The sequence below is a fragment of the Monodon monoceros genome, unplaced genomic scaffold (assembly GCF_005190385.1).
Source record: "Monodon monoceros isolate NGI ecotype Baffin Bay Population unplaced genomic scaffold, NGI_Narwhal_1 Super_Scaffold_1, whole genome shotgun sequence".
Lineage (NCBI taxonomy): Eukaryota > Metazoa > Chordata > Mammalia > Artiodactyla > Monodontidae > Monodon > Monodon monoceros.
The window spans coordinates 63,235,596-63,260,789 of NW_021703765.1; the positions used below are offsets into that span (position 1 = coordinate 63,235,596).

Consider the following 25,194-nt stretch of genomic DNA (forward strand, 5'->3'; position numbering starts at 1 on the left):
TCATGATCCCATCACCCAGGGTAACACTGTTAATATTTGGCTTATAGTATTTAAAACAATTTTCCTATATGGATATATATTTTTCCAAAATAAAAGAACCCTAATATTTATCTAGCTTGATAAGACATCTCAGGCAGCTTTCTATAGAGAGGTATATTTCTGTACCATCATTTTTAATTGCTCCATTGCATTCAGAAATTTAAAGAACTTGAATGGTAGAATTCTGTTGTTTCTGCAGTCTTGTGGCATTACCAATATCTTGATAGAGGGAGAAAGTTGAGAGGACAGTTTAGTGATGCGAGCTAGTGAGTTGAGAATAATTGTAAACTGCTGCTCTAGGCTTGCATCTAAATATGACTTCACCTCTGAGGGTTCCAGCTGAGGCACTTAGCTGTTCTTGGTGACTCCACTTCACATACTGTTGAGAAACTTGAGGACCAGAATCAGGCTGCAAAAAGGAGGGAGTGTCTGTTTTGCTTCGACAGCCGATGTGCCTAGTTGTTTTACAGGTTGAAAAGTCTTATAATTATGTCTCTACCAAACACACGTATCAAGAGATGGTAGTTTTGTGGCGTTTGGCTTTTGTATATTGGAAGTTATCTTTTGGTGACCAAGCTTTACAATTCTGTTTTGGGCCACACCAGTTTACAACATAGATGGAGGTGTAGGAAAGGTAATGGCACTGTTTTTCCTGAGGAATATTTTGAGCCATTTTATGTGATTATCAATATTGCCTCTTTGTGATAAGCACCTGCTTAGGAAGCATGTATTTGTGCGTGATTTTGTGTTCAGAACAAAATCTTGAGTTAGGACCGTGGGGTTGGAAAGGAGTGAGATTTGTTAGAGACACAGCTGGAGTTGGGACCGTTGGTACAAGCGCTAATTGAACGGCATGTGGATGGTCAGATATGGTTACGTCTGGGGATTGAAGTCTGAGCTCTGGGGTAACGGGTGCCATTACTAGGAGAGGCAATGGGATCAAAAATAAGCATATAACGCTGCTGAGAGCCTCTTACTCATCCTGTTTCTCATAGCTGCTTGCATGTAGCAATACTCGATTATTCACTGCGTTGAATGGGTTCTATTTTAGGCATGTTACGTTTTGGGGGGGTGCCATCCTCGTGAGTGAAACGTAGGTCACAGCTTGAGAAAAAGTTGGGGCTAGGGACAGATTTCTTTCTTTTAAAAAAAATCAGCTTTATTAAGATATAATTCATATAACTTGTAATTCATCAACTTAAATTGTACAATTCAGTGGTGTTTGGCATAGTCTGAGTTGTGCAACCATCACCACAATCAATTTTAGAACACTTTTATTGCGCCCAAAGGGAAAACTGTCCATCAGCCACTCCCTGTTTCTCCAACTCTTCCAGCAGTAAGTGGTTACTAATCCACTTTCTGCTTCCAGATTTTCCTGCTCTGGACATTTCATGTAAGTGAGATCTTATGTGGCCTTTTGTGCCTGGCTTCTTTTACTTACATAAGGTTTTCAAGGTTCATACATGTTGTGTCATGAATCAGCACATCATTTCTTTTCATAGTTAAGTAATACTCCATTGTGTGGATAGACCACATTTTGTTGATCCGTTCATCAGTTGATGGACATTTTGATCTGTTTCCACTTTTTGGCTCTTGTGAACAGTTCTGCGGTGAACATCCGTGTACAAGTTTTTGTGTGGGCGTGTGGTTTTTGCACATGTTCCTCAGAGTGGAGTCGCTGGATCATGTGGTTACTCTGTGCTTAAAGAGACAGTTTTGAGTCATCCTGTTAGCAGAGAAGCTGCACGAAAAGGTGAGGTCATCAAAAAAGTGAATCCTGGGAAGGGAGGTATATTGAGGGTTGAACTTGAGAACACCCGCACCCTGGCAGGCAGGGAGACCCACGGAGCCCGTCTCCACCTTCTCTTCTACAGTAGTCTTTCCTGCAGTTACTCTTTTGGTGCATATGTGGTGTGACAACCAAAAGCTGGATTGTTATCTGTCGATGGGAAAGGGAAACTGAACCAAATTAAAATGGAGCACTTCCAACCTTTTGGGAGCGGGGGCATCAAATAGCAATTTCACTTTATCCCTTAACCCCCACGTATACACACACACATACACACAAGATGGCTTAAAATCTAAAGTACCCCTAGAAATCCAGGAGCTAGAGGAGAAAGGGGAAGACTAGCTCCAGAAAGGATGCCTTTGTCAGCACGGTTTATGAAAGTCCCCTGTGAGTCTCACCTCACTCCTTTGCACGCCAGTGCATCTCTCCTTGCTTCTCCTTTGGATTCAAGTTTCTTCACCAGCCCTCCTGTGTTACCTCAACCTTATGGACCAGCAGTCTGCTTTCCTGTAATTTCTAGTATTCGTATTTAAGTTAGTGGTATCGCGTTATGTCCTTTCACCTTTGAGTAGGGTTCCTTGAAAACACTAAGGCGCTCGCTCAGCAGATGAGAGCATAGGGACGTGAGTAAACCAGCCACCACAGGTTGGAAAACCAGGAGGAGGGCAGAATGGTCTGGAATGAGAGGACCTGTCATCTGCCCTTCTCAGCCCCAGCTCCAGTCCAGACAGCACAAGCCAGTGTAGGGGACCTTCTGTCAAGGAGGAACAGTCGTCAACCCAGGAGTGCTCAAGGAGCGGGCTGCTCATTGACGGGGAGGCAGAGCGTGTGCCTTTGTGTAAGCGGCATCGGTGGACTTTCCCCTATAATCAGGGTATAAACAGACAGGGCCCAGGGCCGCTGGGTCGTAAGGAGGGAGTTACGTGGTGTCTCGCAGAGTCCCTCATGCTCAAAAATCTGATCGTGGTCGGTGGAGAGACGGTGAGACAGCCTAACAGTCAAAACAGTTCAGTAGCAAGCTCTGGGTATTACTTGTATGTAACATGTTTATTTTGGAGAAAGATGGACATTAGGAAGTGGTGAGAGTACATCTGAAACATCCTTTCCTATGTACATTTCGGCCAAAGGAATCTGCTGTCGGTACTTCAGATAAATTCTTGTTATGAACTCGGAGATTCCAAAGATTTCTCATCTTCTCTCTCCTCCTGTTTAGGGTTAAGGAAAACATCAAGAACGAAAGTGTGCAGTATCTCATTTGGTTATCATTTCCGCCTTGGTCAGGTCAAGTGGATTTTGTGGTGGAAACCACACGCGTTTGGTAGACTAAAATGGAAAAGTTACCGGCCAGGAGACCCTGGTTTTGGGTGTACCATTCCCTATCTGTGTGTGCGTTTGTTTTGATTACTTTAATAATACAGTATCATGAACTACTTAAATATGTGCATTTTAGCAAATAACCCATGTTCCCATTACCCAATGTGAGAAGTGAAACATGACCAACCCAGTGGAAGCCCTGGGTGTCCCCCCTCCTTCCCTCAGTTAACCATGTAATATTTTAGGCAGGTCACCTTTACTCTCTTCAGGTGTGGTGTTAGAACATGTAAGAGGAAGACAACAGCCGCCCTGCTTAGCTCACTGGGTTGTTATGAGAATCAAATGAGTGGTGTTTGTGAAGGCACTTGGAAAATCTCGAGGTGCTGAGTTGAAGTCAGGAGGGATTTGCCCAAGAGCTGATTTAGTCATGTTGGGTGCCAACCTGTGTAGACACAGCTCAGGTGTTTAGTGAGCACTTTTCTCTATATCTTCTTCCAAAGAGAATTCTTAATGAAGAAAAGTCAGTGAATCGAATTCTTCAGAGTCCCTCAGTATGTGTTAATTCAGCAAATATTTTCTGAGTACCTGCTATGTGTGAAACAACTATTCCAGGCAACAGGAATATAGCAGCGAACAAAACGCGCAAGGTTCACAACCTGAAAACAATTCAAAAACAATCTTTATTTTCTTATTTACATTGGGTCTATCCTTGGATGCTTAGACATGTCTTATTTTCATCTACATTTGATGAGATCTCACTTAAATCCAGATTTATACTAAGAATTGTTCACAAGGCAGTATTTGCATTGAAATTAGACATGTCTATTAAAGGTTTAAGGTATTTATTTTCCTCAAACTCAGTCTCTTACAGAGAATTTTTTGGTGCCAGATAATGTTGGCATTTGAGTTAGAATTTTTTGCCTTTGTTTTAGCCAGTTTAAGCTGAGACAGCTTTCTACTACCGTGCAAGGTTTTAAACTTTTATCCCTTCCTTTGATTTGTGTCAGGGTGAGCCGTTTGGTGTAAAAGACTTGACTCCATATCTGCATCTGCCCCCATGCTGTCATCCGGCCTAGAGACCCAGCCCGTTCCACTCGATTCCTCCATGTCTGCCGAGGTGCAGGAATTATACTCTGAACTCCCAGTGAGTGTCTCCAAAGAGCTTCATGCTGACCCTGAGCCAAGTGCGATTCCAGATGTAAAACCTGGAGCCTCAAGCTCTCGTATAAGTCAGAGTAGGGCAGTGCCCTTGGAGCTGCAGAGGACTCCTGTGGAAAGTTGTCGTGAAGAAACCCCTGAGACCTTGGACCATGGGGGTGAGCCTGGGCGGTGTGGGCTGGTGGACCCCACAGCAGAAGGTTCTGTGGCTTCTGGGATCTTGGATAGGGAAGTGAAAGCCAACAGCATGGAGCAAAAGGTCTTCAGAGATGGAGGGGACCAGGCGGAGAGTGTAAGAGACCCCTGTGAGGGAGCAAAGGAAGACACACGTCAATATTCCACAGCTGCTGAAGAGAAGCTCTGCCCCAGCCAGGTAAGAAATGAGATCTTGATGCAGATCAGTTGAGTGGGGATGGCATCTTTACAACTGGACTAACACTTCTCAGAATAAAGTACAGAGTCTGACAGGTAGCTTATGATTTATTCTTGAAGCATTTCCAAAATGTTGATTTTGATGTTAACTTTCTTTTGATGATTTTTAAAAACATTCGTGTTGCATCAGACACTTGAGCAGAGGAAGTGCTTATCTCATGAAAACGTGTCAGTCCTCTGACACAGCTACTGTATATGGAATGTTGAGTCTCTTTGTGATGGTCGTGTGGGATTTCTGTGCCTGATGTTAAGGAATGATGTGTACTCGTTCCTTGAGTTTTGGTAGTGTCATGGTTAGGATAGAGTGAGGTGTCACAGGGGTATCTTTGAGGGAGGCTGTTGACCCAGCTAGGGCTTCATAGGATGTATACCCTCGCGGGGTCTCCATATTTCAGAAGTAAGTCCTAAGCTTTGCAGGTCTAGAAACTTGACTTATATCTTTTGTGCGTCAGAGGTGATGATCTCCAAAGGACTGATCCAAGCTACCCCCCTTCATGAGAGGCTGGAGCTTAAATCAGAAAGCCAGTTCTTTAACTAATACACAGTGAAAAGTGGAATCACTGCTTGGTGTGGCATGGAAAATCCCATCTCTGTGAATTTGATATTGGAATAAGAGGGATTAGTTAGGTGAGACTAATGGTTAGTGAGCTAAGGTAGCCTGATGGACCCCAATTCCTAAAGGAAGTTTTACCTGCCAAGTGGACTAGAAAGCTTACTCTTTGCCCTGGATGGTGCCTTAGATCAAGAGTTAGTAAACTTTCTGTGTAAAGGGTCGTAAAGTAAATATTTTAAGCTTTGCAGGCCATATGGCCTCTGTTGAAACTACTCAACTCTGCCATTGTTCCTTGAAAGCAGGCATAGGTGATTCTTACAAAAATTAGTGTGGCTGTATTCCAGTAAAGTGTTGTCTATAAGCACAGGCTGTAGTTTGTCAACCCCTGCTCTATGTACTAATAAGTTCGTATTCTCTGGGCTTCCTGGGCTAGGAAGCCCATTCCCCACCTGATAAAAATACATCATTTCTTTACACAGGTTGCAGGGCAATTGACTGTCATTAGTAGGCTGCGTATATTAACCATAATTAAGAATAGATAAAGCGTGAAGTAACAGTTGAAAAAAATATCAGATTTTATGCTGTGATGACCTATCCTTAAAAATATAGTTAAATGAGCAAGGTAACAGACCCAAAGTTCCTTACTCCTTGCTATGGTGGGCTGCGTCTAACAAGATGGAAAGTTTTCTTCGTGTAAAATTTGATATAAAATGAAATTATGCGTATATAAATGAACACAACATACTTATATCAGTACGTGTATATACATATATACATACCACCCAACTCAAGAACTAGAAGATTACTGTCTCCCTATTCCTTTTCTAAACCATTCCCTTTCTCCCTTTTAACTCCACCAGAGGTAAATTCTATTTTGAATTGTGTAAAGCAAAATGAAATTTAATAGATATAAATGCAAGATTTTGTACTTGGTTTTCATAAAGGGAACTACACACAAGTGGAAAACAGAAGTGAAAAACAGAAGCCCTACACGTTTTAACTGGTTAATTAGAATTGACTCTGTAGCTGCCAAGAAAAGCCAGTTTGCTCTTAATATACATTAACAAAATGTGTTGCCTGGACAGAGGTGGTGGTGGTGTGCTTGTGTGCTGGTTCGCCTGTACCTAGAGTATCATCCTCATGGTTCTCTCTCCCCTACCCCCCCAGCACTCAGATGAGCTCAAGATACAGGGAGGATGGGGTGGGGAGCAGAGGGGAAGCAAGGAATGAGTCAGTGTTGGGGTTCCTGGCCAAAGCAGAGCCTGTCCCTTCCTTTTCACATTGAGCCTGGGGTCATGTGGGAAGAATGTATTCATGGATAAGAATTCACACTAAGGACACAACGTGAAAATACCCCATTGGAAGCCGAGTTGCTGGGTCTTCCTGAAAAATCAGGAGGAATGAGAGAAGCCTTTGCGACTTTGGAGGGTTGAGCAGAGCAGTTCTGTTGGGCACGGTTAAGCTCAGGGGAAGACGGGTGGGACGGTGGCAGCTCCTGACATTCTTAGCTCACAGCACTATTGGAAATCTGGATGAATGCTGCAGGCCTCTCAGAAAAGCAGACATGCCATCCCGGAAGTTCTGCAGACTCCAGACATCTTTGGACCCCAGGTTAACTCTTGCTAGATGGCAAAAACAGCACAAACATAGTCAAAAGACAACTGACACATTGGTAGGACATATTTGCAACGTATATCATGGATGATGGGCTTATATCTCTTATGTATAAAGACCTCTTAAATTGGGGAATGAAAAAACCCAATAGAAAAATGGAGGAGACACTTGAGTAGATAAGTCACTGCGTGCATGTGTGTTTGTGTGTGTGTATTGTGTTTAAACACATGAAGATGGCCAACCTCACTCATAATTAGAGATGCAAATTTAAACAACCCATGATACTACTTTTATGAAACCTATCAGATTGGTGAACATGAAGAATTATGACAACACACCTGGTCGGCAAGGCTTTGAGGAAAAGGGCTGTTCTCACACATGGCTGGTGGGAACACATACTGATACAACCTTGTAGAAGAGGAATTGGGCTACACTTAACAAAACTATGCCCTGACCTGTTGACCCAGAACTCTCATTTCTAGAGAGTATCTACCCTGAAGATACACCTCCCACAGCATAAAAATATGTATACACAAGGTTATTGTTTGAAGCGTAGTTTATTATTGCAAAATGTTGGAAGCAACCTAAATGCCCACATATAGGAGACAGGTTGAATAAACTATGGTATATAAACATCCTTCCCTGGAGCCCTGTGCAACTGTAATAAAGAATGAAGATCTCCATGTACAGGTACAGGTGTCCCCTAGACCACTTCTGTGTTTGGTGATTCTCTGGAATTCACAGGACACTGCACATGGTCATATTCACAGCTAAGATTAATTACAGTGTAAGGACATAAAACAATCAGCAAAGGGAAGAGGGGCATGGGGGCAATGTCTAGAGGAAATCATGCACAGGCTCCCAGGAGTCCTCTCCGAGTGTAGTCACACACACTTCACTTCCTCTGGGAACAAATTCTGCTCATACACGTGAAATGTCTACCATGGAAGCTTGTTAGAGTTCAGGCTGGTCACATGGGCATCCTCTGGCTGGCACATACCAAAATCCCAGACGTCACAGGAGGAAAGCAGGGGTTCCCCATGAATCACATTGTTGTATAGGTGTCATGAGCCACTCTGATCATTTAGGAAATAGTGGAGACTCTCCTGCAATCTAAGTTCCCAGATGCTAGCCAAGGCTACCCTTGTAAGCATGCCTTTCTTAGAATAACAGTCAGGCCTGCTGCTGTTAACTCTTCTGCAAAGGAGGATACACTAAGTGAAAAGAGCAAACTGTGAAGGACTTTCTACAGTATCCTCCCTTTCATGCATGAAAGAAGGGGAAATAAGCAAGTGTACAAGTGTATGCTCATTTGTATAAAACACACACATGTGTACACACAGGAGGGATGAGGCAGAGAAGAACCATGTCACTTCTGTGGGGTTCCTGCCCCCCAGATGCACAACCAGGATCTAATCATGAGGAAACATCTGACAAACCCAAACCAAGGGACTTTCTTTCCAAAAGTTATGAAAGATGAATACGTACGGAACCCTCTCAGTTGAAAGGAGACTGAGGAGGCATGATGACTAAATGCATTCTGGGAGCCTGGATTGGATCCTGGTCCCGAAAAAGGGTGTTATGGAGCCATTAACAAGGTTTGAATAACGTCTTAAGACTAGTTAGTATTTTATTAGTGTTAATAACTATACTGTGGTTATGTAAGATGTTAACATTAGGGAAAGCTGGATGAAGACTATACAAGAAATTTTTTTGATCAATATTTGCAATTTTTTGGTGTATGTAAAAGATATTTCTAAATCAGATGTTTAAAAACTTTAAAAATATTATAACAATTAAAAAACAAAACAAAAACCTCTTCTTGATAGAGGGAGACAGAATTTAACTCAGTATGAGAGGTGCTTTTTAACAGCTAGACCAGCTAGAAATGGCTTAGGTTACTCAGGGAAGTCCTATTTATGAAGAGGCTCAGTGACTGTTTGTCAGGAATATAGCAAAGGGGATTCTAACTCAGACAAGCAACCTCAGAGGTGTTCTTTTCCATGCTGACATTCTGTGATTTTGTTCTAATAGTTGATTTGCCTTTAGCAGCATTCCACAAAGTTTTTTCCTTCAGCTGTTGTTCATCTCAAACCAACAAAGAGGCCCACAATCGTGCACTGGCTCCAGTTTGGGGAAAAGTACTCAGAGGTTATCACTTAACCCACTCTTCTCTATTCCCTCTGAACCAAAATCAGTCAAGGCGGAAGGGTACTGACTTCAACAGAGCTCGGCTCCAGGAATAAGAACTTGCTGTGGTTGTGAAGGACGGCCACCTACACTTTCCGGCGTGGATTGCATGAATTAAATGAATTTAATGAAGTTAAGTCTGCTTGGTGAATTTCCCAGTTCATGGAGAAGAACAGCACCAATATTTAGAATTAGAAGTTTACGTTTTTTTGTACCTTGGGCCCTGATGAAGCCTAAACTGTTTTTGTTAAATATTCATTTCATTCACTCATTTAACCTCTCAAGGTCATTATTAGTTGTGTTTTTGTTTTTATGGTTTTTTTTTTGGTTGTTGTTGTAAAAGAAAAACAAAGTACATGTTATTTTATGAAGCAACTTATTTTTAAATGTTGGTCTTAACTTTTTTTTTGGCTTTTTTTACTGTGGTAAAATACATATAACATTTACCATTTTTATTATTTGTAACGCTTCAGTGACATTAAGTACATTCACATTGTTGTGTAACCATCACCACCATCCATCTCCAGAACTCTTTTTATATTCCCAAATTGGAACTCTGTCCCCATTAAACAATAACTCCCCATATGCTCTCCCCCAGCCCCTGGTAACCCCCGTTCGCCACCTTTCTGTCTATGAATTTGTCTGCTCTAGGGACCTCATATAAGTGCAATCATACAGTCTTTGTCCTTTTGTGACTGTACTTGACATTTTCTTTAAAGATCCACGTGGGGCTTCTCTGACTATCCAGTGGTTAAGACTCTGCGCTTCCACTGCAGGGGGCAAGGGTTCAATCCCTGGTTGGGGAACTAAGATCCTGCATGCTGTGTGGTGCAGCCAAAATATTTTTTAAAAAATTTAATAAAAAATTAAAAAATAAAGATCCACTTAAAAAGTTAAAATAAATATTCCAGTCATGAAATATTTCAATCATGAAAAGTTAAACCAGCAAAAAAATCATTCTTTCCTGCCTTATGATTGTGTCAAAAAGTTATAAGTACCTGTAACTGGTACTTTTGTCCTTTGATCTGGGATATTCTGTTATCAGGAGGGGAGAAGAAAGGCAAAAACGAGGGGAAAGAGTCTGGGAACAGATAAGTGGAAGGGACAGCTGTAGGAGCCACGCTGAGTGGTGAAAGAACCGTTCAGCTGTGACCTCTGCACTCACAGGAGGAAGGTCAAGAACTACGGTGCACACAGAGGTTACGGACCAGGATATGGAAAAGACTGGTCTTATTTAAGAATAAAGTGGAAAGACGGGTATGCGACATCCCACACAGGTGATTTGACATTGAAAACTTTTTTTTTCCTGATTTGAACAACGAACTTTATTTTCTTTTTTTTAACTGAAGTATAGTTGGTTTACAACGTTATATTAGTTTCTGGTGTACAACATAGTGATTTTGTTTTTGTTTCCTTGGCTGCACAGTTTGTGGAATCTCAGTTCCCTGACCAGGGATTGAACCCAGGCCATGGCAGCAAAAGCCTGGAATCTAACCACTAGGTCATCAGGGAATTGCCCAATGTAGTGATTTTTGACATTTTTATAGGTTATACTTCATTTAAGGTTATTACAAAATATTGGTTACATTCCCTGTGCTGAACATTACATCCTTGTATCTGTGAAAACTCTTTATACCATGGTTTGTTTTTCTTGGTACTTAGATGTAAGCTGTACACAGGGGTAGATCTGCTGGGGTGAACGTGTTGTAAAAGCTTTGGCTTCAAGATACATCATTCATGCTCAACACAGACACAGAAAAAGTTCTGAATTGTCTGTTAGCGGAAACATATGAAGACTCAGTATGCATCTTTTGACAGATATTTGAAAGCATATGGACAGGAGACATCAAGTCAGGAAGCACAATGGCTTTTGATCACCCGAGGCATGTTATGCTATTGGAGAAACTTGTTATTTAATGGCATGTTCAGAAAAGACCCAATCTTGTGCAATTTATGTGACTTTACTTAAGGGAAAGGCTGTTATGCTAAATGCCCATTAAGCTTCCTTCCTCATCACCCTAAGCGTCTCTGATCCTAAGGGAAATTTGCAATAGTGTGAAGCAGCTTGCTGTTTGCTTAAAAGGAAATCTTGTTGGAAATAACTCATTTTCAGTGATTTAAAGGTGAAAAAATCTGAACTTCACACTCTCAGTAGTACAGTTGGTGGCCATAAGGTGTTCTCCCGGTCTGCCAGGGTACCATGGTCCCCACAGTGATGGTTTGCCGTGGTTCTCAGCTCATATTGTTAAAAGTGTGTGACAAAGAAGTGCCCAAAGCACCATTCACATATTGCTGGGATTTAAGGTGGAACTTTCTCCTCATTAGTTTAGCAGTTCTCTTAGATAAATCCTTGTGGCGGACTGTTACTAAATGCCTTACCCAGCTAACGTGATTGGTGCCTCATTTAAAGTTTCTCTGAATTGAGATACATGGAGGAAAATTCCTTTTTAGGCTCAGTAAAGATTTAAAGTTACTGTTCTACAGCTCTTCCTTCCTAGATGTGCAAGCGTAGGAAACTGAAAGGTCCATCTAGAGATCCAACATCTTGTTTATTTTCAGTGTTCTTCACTGTGAACTTGATCACTGCTGTTCCCACAAGTGCCAGGAAATGGGAGGTATCTCATTTGCTCTGTGTTGGGGCCCTATTGTGTGTTCAGTGTGTCGGCAGTCCCACCTGAAGCTGGGACCACCACTGCTCCAGCTTAGGAAGCTCAGTCTTGGAGGGGGTCAGCGAGATCTGCTTACAACCAGGGCTCATGGCTCAGGTGTACCTTAGGCCCTGAGGAGCTTATAACTACCCTGCTTATAAAAGCTGAAGGGCCTGGTGTATGTTCATTTCCCTCCTAAAGATATTTGTGGGTTTTTTTTTTTCTGGCTCAATACTAGCCTCATACGAATGAATCAGTTTTGTGTCTTTTCCAGGATAAACAGCCAGCTTTTTTATTATTATTTTATTTTATTTTATTTATTTATTTTTGGCTGTATTGGGTCTTCGTTTCTGTGCGAGGGCTTTCTCTAGTTGCGGCGAGCGGGGGCCACTCTTCATCGCGGTGTGCGGGCCTCTCACTGTCGCGGCCTCTCTTGTTGCGGAGCACAAGCTCCAGACGCACAGGCTCAGTAGTTGTGGCTCACGGGCCTAGTTGCTCCACGGCATGTGGGATCTTCCCAGACCAGGGCTCAAACCCGTGTCCCCTGCATTGGCAGGCAGATTCTCAACCACTGCGCCACCAGGGAAGCCCCACAGCCAGCTTTTAATGGGAAATAAGATTACAGACGAACAGTAAGAATGGTTTTCAAGACCCTCCTAAAATCTGCCTAAACTTTGGAGAAGTATTTTAAGTTGGTTTTGATTCCAAGCAGTGGGCAAGAGGATGACATGTTGGCTGTGCCAGGCTGAGGCAGAGAGTTTGCTGTCAGTTTGACAAATTGCACTATTACGTGGCATTTCGTATTTTATATAGTTTATATAATGCTACAAACTACTGCAATTATCTCATTTGATTTTGCAAGAGGGATCCACATGAATTTTTATCTTGGAAACAGATTTTGCAAGGAATGTTAGGATATTAACGATCAGATGTCAAGATTTAGTAAAATCTAGATGGTAGAGAGAAATGTTTAGGACTTTACCTCTAGGAATCCTGAAACTTAGAACACTTAGCTGATAAAATATTGTAGGAAAAGGACATTGTGTCTGATAAATTTCTGCAAGTGTTTATTACATGATCGGTTGGCTCGAGGGGATGGAGGAGGGAGTTGCACACAGGATGCTTACGCTACACGGCATTGCTCGCAAGTGGTCTGTTCTGTTCCTTCATCTGCGTTTGGGACCCAAGGCTGGTTGAGCTCCCACCTGATCTGAAGATCACCCACTGCCGTGGTGCTGGTGGTTGGGGGTCCCTCACATCTGAACTCAGCCTCACACTGTTTTTCAACCCTGTCAATTCCTGATCATATCTAGACTTAAAACTTTGTAGGGTCCACAGCCCTCTGTGAGGGGAAACTTGTTTTTCATAACTCAGAACCTTTCAGGAGAAGTCAGCAAGGCAGGGGGAGAGAGGAGTCTGTCACTCCTGGCTTCTGCTGCTCCCTTTCACTGTTAGGAGTCGTGGCTAAGCAGGGAGCCGGGGGCGGGGGGGGGATGGCTTGAAGCAGTCAGGTTGGCACTGCACCAGGGTGTGTGCAGGCTCCAGCTAAGACATCTCCTTAGAGCAGCAGGTGGGGTCAGACTAAAATCCCAGCAGTCCCTCCAGGAGCCGGAGCCCTTAGGGTTCATCATATGAGCTCACCAGAGTCCATGGGAATCTGAGGGGACCTGTATGCTGCTGGCAGGTCACCTCTCACTGCAGTCTCTTTTAGGCCCAGAAGAGCTTAGGGCGGTCACTCCAGATGACACTGGGCTCTGTTGGTGACAGTCCTATTGGCTTTTCTCACAGGAAAGTGAGATCTAAGGTCTAAGGTCTACTGGATGGTGAAAGCTTCTGCTCATGGAGCACCCATCCTGACGGGGCATCTTGCAAGGTGTCTGTAGTCCCCATTTATAAAACCACCTGTAAGCATGCACTCTGTGCAGCAAAGCTAGCAGGTGGGAGTCCTGCGGCTGGAACGGAGCTGCATCTGACTCCTCACCCCTTGGCTTTTGCTCCAGCACCTGGCCTTTCCCATAAAGTATTAACCTGAAGAAATACTCTAAATAGCATCTAATCTAACACTTCAGACATTCAGTCTGAGAACTGGAAGTGTGGAGGGTAGTATCATTTTGGAGAAAGGATCAAGGGTAACTACAAATAATGATGTTTTCTTAACCTCTTATTTTGAAATAATTTGAGACTTACAGAAAAGTTGCAAAAGCAGTGTGAAGAATTCCCATTATCCTTCATGTGTATTCCTCACATGTTAACATTTTACCACATTTGCTTTTTTTCCCTTCTGAATAATTTGAGCATATAGTTGCAGACGTGATGCCTAAATACTTGACTGTGTATTTCCTAGCAAACAACGGGCATTCTGTCAGGTGACCACAGTACCCTAATCAAAATCAAGAAATTAACACTGATCAGAGTACATTTGGCCAATCGTCCCACTGAAGTCTTTTGTAGCAAAAGAAAAGAAAATGCTTTCTTGGTCTAGGAAAAGTCCAGGATCATTTGTGGCATTCAGTTGTCATGTTTGTTTAGTCTCATTTAATCTGTAACATTTTCTCAGCTCATGACCTTGGCACGTGAAAGAGTACAGGCCATTTATTTTGTAGAATTTTCCTCAGTTTGGGTTTGTCTGATGTTTCCTCATGATTAGATCCTGGTTGTGCATTTGGGGGGCAGGAACCCCACAGAAGTGATGTGGTTCTCCCTGTGCATCCTCTCAGCAAGCGCCTGGCATTGAGGTGCCTCATTCCTGGGCATGGGAACTGCCATCACCTGGTTCAGGTGGGGTCTGCCAGGCTTCTCCACTGTGAAGGTACTATTTTCCCCTTCATAATTATTAAGTATCTTGTGGGGAGATATTTTGAAACTATGTAAATATTTCTGTTTCTCATTCAAACTTTTAGCAACTAGTTTTAACATCCATTGATGATTCTTGAGATAATTATCACTGTGATGGTTGCCAAATGGTGATTTTCTAATTCCATCATTCCTTCTACGGTAAGTAAGAGCTTTTCTTCTCCCCATTTACAAATAAATTTGACCTGGCATCACGCTAAAATTTATACTCTTTTGGCCAAACATGGTAACACGTAAGTTCTGTGGGAGATGGTTGTTTTAAGTTCATGCTGTGCAAAAGCATTCCACGCTGAAGTTGCAATAGAAAGTGAAGGAACAGTCCAGCTTTGTACATGACACTCCACGCCGGGCCTCTTCTCTCACTTCCAGTGATGATGCTTTATTTCCTCCTGTGTCCACCTGTATTTGCCATCACTTTGATCTTCTGTTTCCACCACAGAACTTTGCTTAGAAATGAAATGGTTTTGCTTGTTTGTTGTTGTTGTTGTTTTTTGTTTGTTTTTTTTTGGTACGCGGGCCTCTCACTGCCGTGGCCTCTCCCGTTGCGGAGCACAGGCTCCGGACGCGCAGGCTCAGCAGCCATGGCTCACAGACCCAGCTGCTCCGTGGCATGTAGGATCTTCCTTGACCGGGGCATGAACCCGTGTCCCCTGCATCGGCAGGTGGACTCTCAACCACTGTACCACCAGGGAAGCCTTGTTGTTGTTTTTGTTTTGGGGTTTTTGTGGGGGGGGATTTTTTTTGGTGGAGAATGTGGGCAGTGATTTTTTTTTTAAGTGCTGTAAAAGTTATCAAGCATTGTAGCAGTGATTTTACCATCTGTCAATTTAAGTGAGTGCTGTGTCAGAATCTTTTACTTACCAGTTAATCCATGTGAAAAAAAAATCTTTGGACAGAGAAAAAGGTGACCCAGAAGGAAACTTTGATGTGAGAAGCCATCATTGGTCTGTCAGTGTCTCCAGCTGGTCAGCCTGGTCGGACCCTTTCCTCACGGGGCCCCATGCCACACATGCGCTGCTGCTGCTGCCCCTTCCCATTTTCCTGAAGTCCCTCTGTAGGTTGTCATTGATGGTGTTCCTCCTTATACCCTCCTCCAGTGAACAGGGATGAAAAGGAAAAATAGCCCTTCCAGGAAGTTTGAGAAAAAAATGAGTATGTGATGCTGAGAATGGTTAGGAACTGAGTTACATTCAACTTCCTGATAGTTTCCATTCAGATTTTCACTTAATTAAGATCACATTGCATCAATGTGTTTCTTGATTCAGAGGATACTTACAGGGTTTTGTTTGGATCTGCAGCCCAGCATTCTAAACCTCTGTTGTTGTCCAGACCTTGGGAAACTTGGCTTTTCGAGCTCAAATTCGAGAGAAGTGGAAGTTTTATTGATTATATTAATTTGAATTTGAGGTTTGCTTCAGTTCCCAGTCCTTGTGACTGCTAGCAAATTTCCAGGAGTTGGAAAGAAGACTCTCAGAGAATCATTGGCATTGGTGAGCTTGGGTGTCTCTGGATCCTCCCTGACGGCTGGATTTTCTTACCGCAGGAGGACCTCCTGATGCAGGCAAGCAAAGAACATCTATGCACGGACCTCCCTGAAGATGGTCTGAGGAACAAAGGTATTTATTTCTCTCACATCTTTTCCTTCTTCCATTATTAAACACACAATTTTAGTTCACACTGGGAACGTGAGGATTTTAGGTCCCTGCCTTGCCAGATGGACTTCACTGTAGCAGCTCTTGATATCATTGCCCATGGACGTACTTGGAGGCCCCTGGTATGATCGAGCGATGCCTCATTTGTGACAAAGGTCTGCTTCCCACTTTTTCTATAATGAGTCCGCATTGACTGTGAGTTGAACCTTAATGCTGGTGTGAAATCTTTCATTTGACTTTATAAAGCTGCACCGCTGTGTGGAAGGGTTCACGTGGACGGGGAGGAACCACCGCTGGCTGTGCAGGGCATCCTGCTCTGTTCTTGTGGACGGCGTGTCCACTCCCGGTCACCATGAGAGTTTGCAGAACAGTTTCTCACTTCCGTTACCTCGTTTACTCCTCAAAACCATTGTTGAATATGGGCATCTGAGATACTGCCTTTAATTTGATTGATTGATTGATTGATTGATTGATTTGATTGATTTGATTGAGGAAGAAGCTGAGGCCCAGAAGAGTGCTGAGCCAAGATTCTTCTCCCACTGCCCCAGGCTGAAAATAATCTTAGGCAACTTTAGCGAGGACTCTGTGTATCTATTTTATAATTAAGGTTAACAATGTAGAATAATCAAAACTGCAAAAAAAAAATACAGCAAATATGTTCGTGTGAACATTTTGTTACTGTGATACAACGTCAGATTTGACTCTGCTTCTTGGCAGCCTGGACAGAAAAGGAAGCACAGACCATCCCTATGAGAAAGGACGCTTGTCCCAGTTTATCACCCTGCTTCCTGCTGCTGGAGATTCTCTCTGTGGCTCAAAGCCTTGGCTGTCCAGTAGAGAGTAAAGTTCTGAAGATGAGAAATGTCGCTTTGTGCATGTCTCACCCAGTCTCAGGGCTTTACTAGGGATGCAGTTTAGTGCCATCACCTGTCCCCACCTTGATCTTTTTTTTTTTTTTTTTTTTTTGGCGGTACACGGGCCTCTCACTGTTGTGGCCTCTCCTGTTGCGGAGCACAGGCTCCGGACACCCAGGCTCAGCGGCCATGGCTCACGGGCCCAGCCGCTCCGCGGCATGTGGGATCTTCCCGGACCGGGGCACGAACCCGTGTCCCCTGCATCGGCAGGCGGACTCTCAACCATTGCGCCACCAGGGAAGCCCCCACCTGGATCTTTTTAGTGGGGCTCCAGTACTGGTATACTGAGTCGTAGGTGTGTTGGTGTATTTTCACCCACATCTTATCACAAAATTCACTGTGTATGTTATGAACTACATTTAACCACTGAATGGACCTTTTAAACAAGAGAACCAGAGTTATTTTCTATGACGAAATCTGCATTCTCAGACTTACCTGGATACTCTCCACCTAAAAAGCTGGTCCCCACTGGACCTGGGTAAGTTGAGCTCTTCTGAAAAGTGTTCTCAGATAAACTGCTCTGTGGCACTTTTCTTCCTGTCCTAATGCCATTCTTCTTTAGTGACTTAAATTAGTAAAATGAAATTGTTTTCCTCCCAAGCCATAGGGAAGGTTCTCAGGTTCATGTGGGGGAGCCTGGAAATGGCAGCTCTGCCTGACTTTTAGCAGCGATGGCCTAGTGCCCGACTGTGAGACGTTCTTCCATGCCGCCCCCGAGAACCTTACAAGCTGGCCCTGTGTTACACTTGCGGGAACCAGCTCGGCTGTCCAGTGTCCCAGGCAGGCATGGCCAGGCAGAAAGGAGGGTTCTAAGCAGGCAGGTCTCCGCAGGAATTGAGCCCTGGGGGTGCAAGCAGGCCGTGCAGCTGCCACCACGGATTTGAGTTAAACAGATGCAAATGCTCTACTGTCCTGTGACCAGCATTTCAGCTTGCTTTGCCAAGGTCAAGGTCAAACATTTACTAACTTACCATTTACTACAGAATTGAGAAGTAAATGATGTTTCTTGGAAATCTGGTTGTACTGTCTCTCCAGGGGCCGCAGCGGCCAAAATTTTCACTCTGCCCCGGATTGTATCTCCTAGTTCTAGACATATTAGATATTTTAAGTTTTCCTGCTGGAAATCTAATGGATCCTTGCTACCTTTGTTGTGAGTGTTTGTACCGTTGAGCACTGTGCAAATTGTTGTACATAGTTTTGTTTATACTAAGTTTTGCTTATTCTGAAATGGGGGTACCTCTGAGGTCGCTGTTCTGTAATAATTTATAAATTTGCTGAGGGGTGAATTTGTGTCCCCCGTACTGAGCTATCTAGTAAGTGACCCTGGTGCAGCTACCTTCTCTGTGTTGTTTTTCCTTCTCTCTATAAATGTCCTGTTCACAGCACACTCCCAGGTTCACATGGGATTCCAGGCTTTTGAGGCTCTTTACAGTCGTTCTGTCTGCTGTGGTTCAGTGAAGTAAAATGAGAACACGATTGACTCCTTAATAAAAAGGACCTTTGTGTTAACCAAAAGGAGTCTTTAATTTGTAGAATGCTATTTTGCATATCATTCCCTATTTCTTGATTGCCGTAAGGCAGATCCGAGAGAAGCGGGCATGGGGACCAGTGCTGGGTGTTAGTCAAGAGGCCATTTCACAAGGGAAGAATGTCCCATCAGGCCCTCTGACTGTGCCTCTCCCTCCCTGCTGTTCTGAGTGTTAACCTGGCTGTTTCACCATAGTTTTCTGTTCAATATTTTATAAAACTAATGTTATCAATTTTTTTTCCTTGTAACTGGGCTTGATTGGGAAGGTTGAGTAAGAAAGATGGAATGGGCTCCAGGAAAAATACAAATATTATTTCCCACTAATTACTGTGAGACTTAGTTCCCATAGTAACAGTCTCCGTTAAGGCTTATGTGGGAATCCTCTGAAATAGTAGGGTCACCAGAAATTGGAAGAGCGTTAAGGAAATAAACTTCGATGCAGAGGTGAAAGCATCAAGGAGGGAAAAGCTACCTTATATAATTTTTGGAACTAGATAGTTTAAATTATTTAGAATAACTAAAGTTGAAACAATCTTTTCATAGCCTCTATTTCTATTATGTGAATAAATTAAGCATTTTAAGGAGGTGGAATGAACCTATCAATAAAGCCCTTAGGTGGTATATGCATCCAGATTCTTGGAGTTTACTGATCTGTTTGTATAGTTTGGAATTACTATCTCATGTTTTGTATTCCCTGTTTATGTCATTATCCTCCAATAATTTACATTTTGGGGAGTGGAAAGTTGAAAAATCAGCCAGTACCACACCCATTTAATAGGCTACAACGAGGAGGTGTAGTAGACATTTGGGGAACTAGTTTTTCATTTTTAAAAAAATTAAGGTATAACTTACATATATTGAAATTCACCCTTGTTTTGGGTGTGTATATGGTTCTATGAGTTTTGACAAATACATACAATTGTGTAATCACAACTGTACCAGCACAATCAAGAAAAAGAACATTTCCATCACGCAGCAATCTCTTGCAGGCCCCTTTTATAGTCGGTCCTTGCCACCCCCAGCCCTTGGCAATCACTTATCCATGTTATTTCCCTATCGTTTTGACTTTTCTAGAATGCCGTATACACGTAATCATGTGGGGGAAGTCTATGAGCCTGACTTTGTTCATTTAGTGTAGTGCATTTACAGTTAATCCACAGTGCTGTGTGTATCGTAGCTCATTGCTTCTTACATCTGAAAGGTATCCTGTCGTCTAGTTGTATCACGATTTATCTGCTTCTCATTCGAGGGAAATTTGAGTTGTTTCCAGTTTTGGTAATTATGCATAATGCTGCGGTAAACACTTTCATACAGTTTTTTTTTTTTTTAATTTACCTTCGTTTATTTATTTATTTATAGTTTATTTTGGCTGCGCTGGGTCTTAGTTGTGACATGCAGACTTCTTAGTTGCAGCATGCATGCGGGATCTAGTTCCCTGGCCGGGCCCCCTGCATTGGGAGCATGGAGTCTTACCCACTGGACCACCAGGGAAGTCCCTTGTACAAGTTTTTGTGTGAACTTGAATTGTCATTTCACCTGGGCAAATACCTAGGCTTGGGACTGCTTGGGACTGCTGGGACTGCTGGGACATTTGGGAAGTATGTGTTTAATTTTACAAGAAATTACCAAACTGTTTTCCAGGATGCTTGTACCCTTTTTTATTCCCACCAGCAATATATAAGAGTTACAGGTGAGGAGTTGAATGCTAACTCATTGTTTGTTGACTTATCTGGAATTCAGAAAGCCAGGTGTCCAGTGGTCAGTACAAGCATAGGAGGTGACAGAACTAGTAGGGCTGTCTGCCGCAATCCTACCACCAGTAGACAGCCTTTGTGAACCTCCACCAGAGAGCTTCCTTTTATAAGGCATTTCAACATTGCTAACCCATTACACATCTTTCCAAGGACAAGATGCAGGATAAACCAAAACTTACGTCATATTTAGTTTCCATGTCTAGCCACTTAAATTTTGATCCAGGAAAATGTTGTCATGGAAATGCTATTGAATCTTTGTCAGCCTCCAGCACGTCTGTCCTGAATTAGGGTCATTTGGAGATAACACCAAAGAGGTGTCTGAGTTTTCTGATGTAACTTTTATTATAATTGGAGTATGAGCACTTTTTGAAAAAACAATTTCATGGAGATATAATTTATAGACAATAATTTTCACCCATTTAAAGTGTATACTTCAATAATTTAATTTCTATCACTTCCCAAAGAAACCTTGTACCTGTTAGCAGTCATTCCCCATCCCCACATACCCCCAGCCTCCTCCTGTCACTAATCTACTTGTGTCTCTGTAGATTTGCCTGTTCTGGACACTATAAATGAGACCTTACAACATATGGTCTTTTTGTTTTTGTTTTGTTTTGGCTGCATCCTGGAACTTGCAGGATCTTAGTTCCCTGACTAGGGATCGAACCCGGGCCCCAGCAGTGAAAGTGCCGAGTCCTAACCACTGGACCACCAGGGAATTCCCAAAATGTTCCAATTTCTCCACATCCTTTATCAGTTATATTTTATTTATTTTTGGCTGCATCGGGTCTTCATTACTGCACGCGGGCTTTCTCTAGTTGTGGTGAGCGGGGGCTACTATTCTGTGTGATGTGCGGGCTTCTCATCGCAGTGGCTTCTCTTGTTGCGGAGCACAGGCTCCAGGCGCACGGGCTTCAGTAGTTGTGGCATACGGGCTCAGTAGTTGTGGTGCATGGGCTTAGCTGCTCTGTGGCATGTGGGATCTTTCCAGACCAGGGCTTGAACCTGTGTCCCCTGCATTGGCAGGTGGATTCTTTAACCACTGTGCCACCAGGGAAGCCCCCAACAGTTATCTTTTGTTTTCTTTTGAATAATAGCCATTTTAATGGGTGTGAATTGACATCTCATTGTGGTTTTGATCTTCATTGCTCTTATGACTAATGATGTTGAGCATCTTCTTATGTGCCTATTTCCATTCGTATGTCTTTGGGAAAATGCTTATTCAAGTCCTTTTCCCTTTTGTTTTTCTTTTTTAAAAAATGAATAATTTTATTTGTAAAGCAGTGTAGGATTTACAGAGAAATTGAGCAGATGACACAGAGGGTTTCCATCCCAACCTTCACTCCCCTCCACACCCCACACCCCCCCACGCCCCCCCCCCCGTTTCCCCTATTGTTAACGTATCAGTATTGTATATTTGTTACAGCTCATGAACCAGTGTTGTTATACAGTTCATAGTTTATTCCAATTCCCTTAGTTTTTCCCTAATGTTCTCTTTCTGTTCTAGGGTCCCATCTAGGATCCCACCTCACATTTAGTCCTCTTAACCCCTTAGGCTCCTCTTGGCTATGATGGTTTCTCACACTTTCTTATTTTTGGTGATGGTGAGAGTTTTGAAGAATGCTGGTCGAGTGTATTGTAGAATGCCTCTCCATTGGGGTTTGTCGGATGTTTTTCTCATTAAGACTAGGGTTATTTATGGGCTTGGGAGAGGAAACTCCCACAGGTAAAGTGCCACTTTCATCACATATCAAGGGTACTTACTATAAACGTGAAGTGGTGTTTGTAAGGTTACTCCCCCTCCCCCTTTCCATACTGTCAGCTCTTTGGAAGGAAGTCACTATGTACAGACAACACTTGAGAAATGGGGAGCTCTGCTCCCTCTGCCTATTTTTAAATTAGACTTTGTCTTTTTATTGTTTAGTTGTAAGACTTCTTTATATATATTAAGTACAAATCCCTTATCAGATGGTTGATTTGCAAATATTTTCTCCCCACCAGTGGTTTGTCTTTTTGCTTCTTGATGTTATTCTTAGAAGCACAAAAGTTTTGGGACTTCCCTGGCGATCCAGTGGTTAAGATTGCAGTTCCACTGCAGGGGGTGTGGGTTCATCCTTGGTCGGGGAATTAAGATCCCACATGCCACATGGCACAGCCAAAAATTTTTTTTTAATTAAAAAAAAATGTTTAAAACACAAAAGTTTTTAATTTTTTTTAATTGATTAATTTAACTTTTTTAAAAAAATTGAGGTCTAGTTGATTTACAATATTATTTTAGTTTCAAGTATAAAAAGTTTTTAGTTTTGATGGAGTCCAGCTTATCAGTCTTCCTTTTTTTAATCACTTGTGCTTTTGGTTTCTTAGCTAAGAAATCATTATCTGGCACTTCCCTGGTGGCGCAGTGGTTGAGCATCTGCCTACCAATTCAGGGGACACGGGTTCGAGCCCTGGTCTGGGAAGATCCCACATGCCGTGGAGCAACTAAGCCCATGCGCCACAACTACTGAGCCTGTGCTCTAGAGCCCTTGAGCCACAACTACTGAGCCCGAGTGCCACAACTACTGAAGCCTGCGCGCCTAGAGCCCGTGCTCTGCAACAAGAGAAGCCACCGAATGAGAAGCCCGCGAATCGCCACGACTAGAGAAAAGCCCGCATGCAGCAACAAAGACCCAAGGCAGCCAAAAATATAAATAAATAAATAAATTTGAAAGAAAGAAAGAAAGAAATCATTATCTAACACAAGGTCATGAAGATTTACTCTTGTGTTTTGCTTGTAAGAGTTTTATAGTTTCAGCTCTTACATTTAAGTTTATGATCAACTTTGAGTTGATTATTTTGTGTGATGTGAGCTAGGGTTCAAATTTATTCTTTTGCATGTGGATATCCACTTTTTCCAGGATCGTTTGTTGGAAAGGTATTCTTTTTGGTCCCTTTGTCAGAAATCAGTTGACTGACTATAAATGTTAGAGTTTGTTTCTGGACTCGGGGTTCTGCTGCATTGATCTTTATGTCTCCCCAGCGCCAGGGCCACACGGACTTGATTATTGTAGCTTTGTAGTAAGTTGGTTTTTTTTTTTTTTTGCGATACGCGGGCCTCTCACTGTTGTGGCCTCTCCCGCTGTGGAGCACAGGCTCCGGACGCGCAGACTCAGCAGCCATGGCTCACGGGCCCAGCTGCTCCGCGGCATGTGGGATCTTCCCAGACCAGGGCACGAACCCGTGTCCCCTGCATCGGCAGGCAGACTCTCAACCACTGTGCCAGGGAAGCCCCGTAGTAAGTTTTGAAAGCAGGAAGTATGAGTCTACCAGCTTTGTTCTTCTTCAAGATTGTTTTGGCTGTTACGTGTCCGTTGCATTTTCATACCAGTTTTAGGATGTTTGTCAATTTCTGAGAACACAAGCACCATTAAGCAGTTATCATAGAACTACAAATCCAGGATCTTCAGCTGAGGTCATGAAACACCTGTGCTTCTTAAGTGGGTACATACCTCACAGAATACACATTTCACCCTCCAGTGTACCTAATACTTCTAACACCTTCCCTCATTTAATTCTTCATTCTGCTAACATCTGTATGTACCTGCCAGTCTCCAGGGTCACGGTCTAGTACTGAGTACACAGCGATCATTAAGATCCAGTTTCTGCCCTCACATACCTCCAGTCTCATGGAGCTGATAAATGAGACACATAATTGAGAAGCAGCCTTACAGAGGCTTTGATACAGATGTTGTGCAAGGGAGTGAAGTTCCAGGGGAGTGGTTCGCACTCACTAAGCGTGGACTCCGTCTGGCACTTCTGACAGTTTTACCTGTCAGAAGTAACGGACAGGTCACCGACTCATCTAATCTTTACAAGTCCTGTGTTGTGGATACTCTTTTTCTCCCACATTACAGATGAGTACCCAGGTCAGTGTTCCATGGCCTTTTGAAAGCTTACTAATAAATAGAAAACTTTCTTAAAGGCTCCTTTAAAGTTCTTTGTGATTTCACAATAAATGTGATTAAAAACAAGCCAAAAGAGTGGGCAGAGTATCATTTTGCTTTCGTGCTGTCCACAACCCCTCTTCCCCACCCGCCCCTCTGCTCACCACCTGGGAAGTGGCTGCTCCCCGGCCTCCCCACTAAGACTGGACGTGTGGAAAACAGGTGGTCTTCCAGCAGGTGGGGGCTCTAAGCGCGAATCTTGCCTTAAGTGCCTTACACAGTAAATGGTTTGGGGTTGGATGAAGAGTTTTAGTGTTTTCCTGAGTAGATATAGTGAGGGATAGGACTAGTGTGGTGCTGGAACAGAGAGGGGAGTGGGGGAGGGGCCAGAATATACATGACCGGTTTCATGAATGCTGCTGCGTCCAGCAGAGAGACATAGTAAAACCATTTGGAGTATTTTGCTTAGAAATTCATGAATAGGTTAGAATTGTCTGCTATGATATGGAAAATGGGCCAGTTTCAAAGATGAATACTCTGTGGACCATTAGGATTTCAAGGCTGCCTTTTGTCAGTGATTGGTAGCTTTGCACACTTATGGAATGCAGCACACATTTATGTATCTAGTATTTGGTGACTCTTGAGTATTTCTAAATGCTGTGTCCTAGCCTAGTTATTAAGTTTATCATTTAAGCTATTCTCAGATTCAGTAAAATAAGAATCAGAGAGAGCAGAACAAAGGAAAAACACTTTTCATTTATATGGCAGGCACTGTACCAGGTGGTTTTTTTGTTTGTTTGTTTTGCGGGACACGGGCCTCTCACTGTTGTGGC

The 25,194-nt window shown here is 43.0% G+C and overlaps 1 protein-coding gene across 7 annotated transcripts in view; it reads left to right on the forward strand.

Annotated features, from left to right (window-relative positions):
- PRR14L (proline rich 14 like) overlaps positions 1-25,194 on the forward strand; it is a 57,024-nt gene that overhangs the window by 3,265 nt on the left and 28,565 nt on the right. For 5 of the 7 annotated variants that reach the window (XM_029219350.1, XM_029219342.1, XM_029219332.1 and 2 more), the window contains 2 exons: positions 4,150-4,673; positions 16,134-16,206. In XM_029219350.1, the coding sequence (XP_029075183.1) occupies positions 4,200-4,673; positions 16,134-16,206 (547 nt within the window). In that variant the 5' untranslated portion in view covers positions 4,150-4,199. Of the gene's footprint in view, positions 1-4,149; positions 4,674-14,639; positions 14,732-16,133; positions 16,207-25,194 lie in introns of those variants that run through there. The other 2 variants (XM_029219378.1, XM_029219369.1) reach the window with 2 other exon arrangements.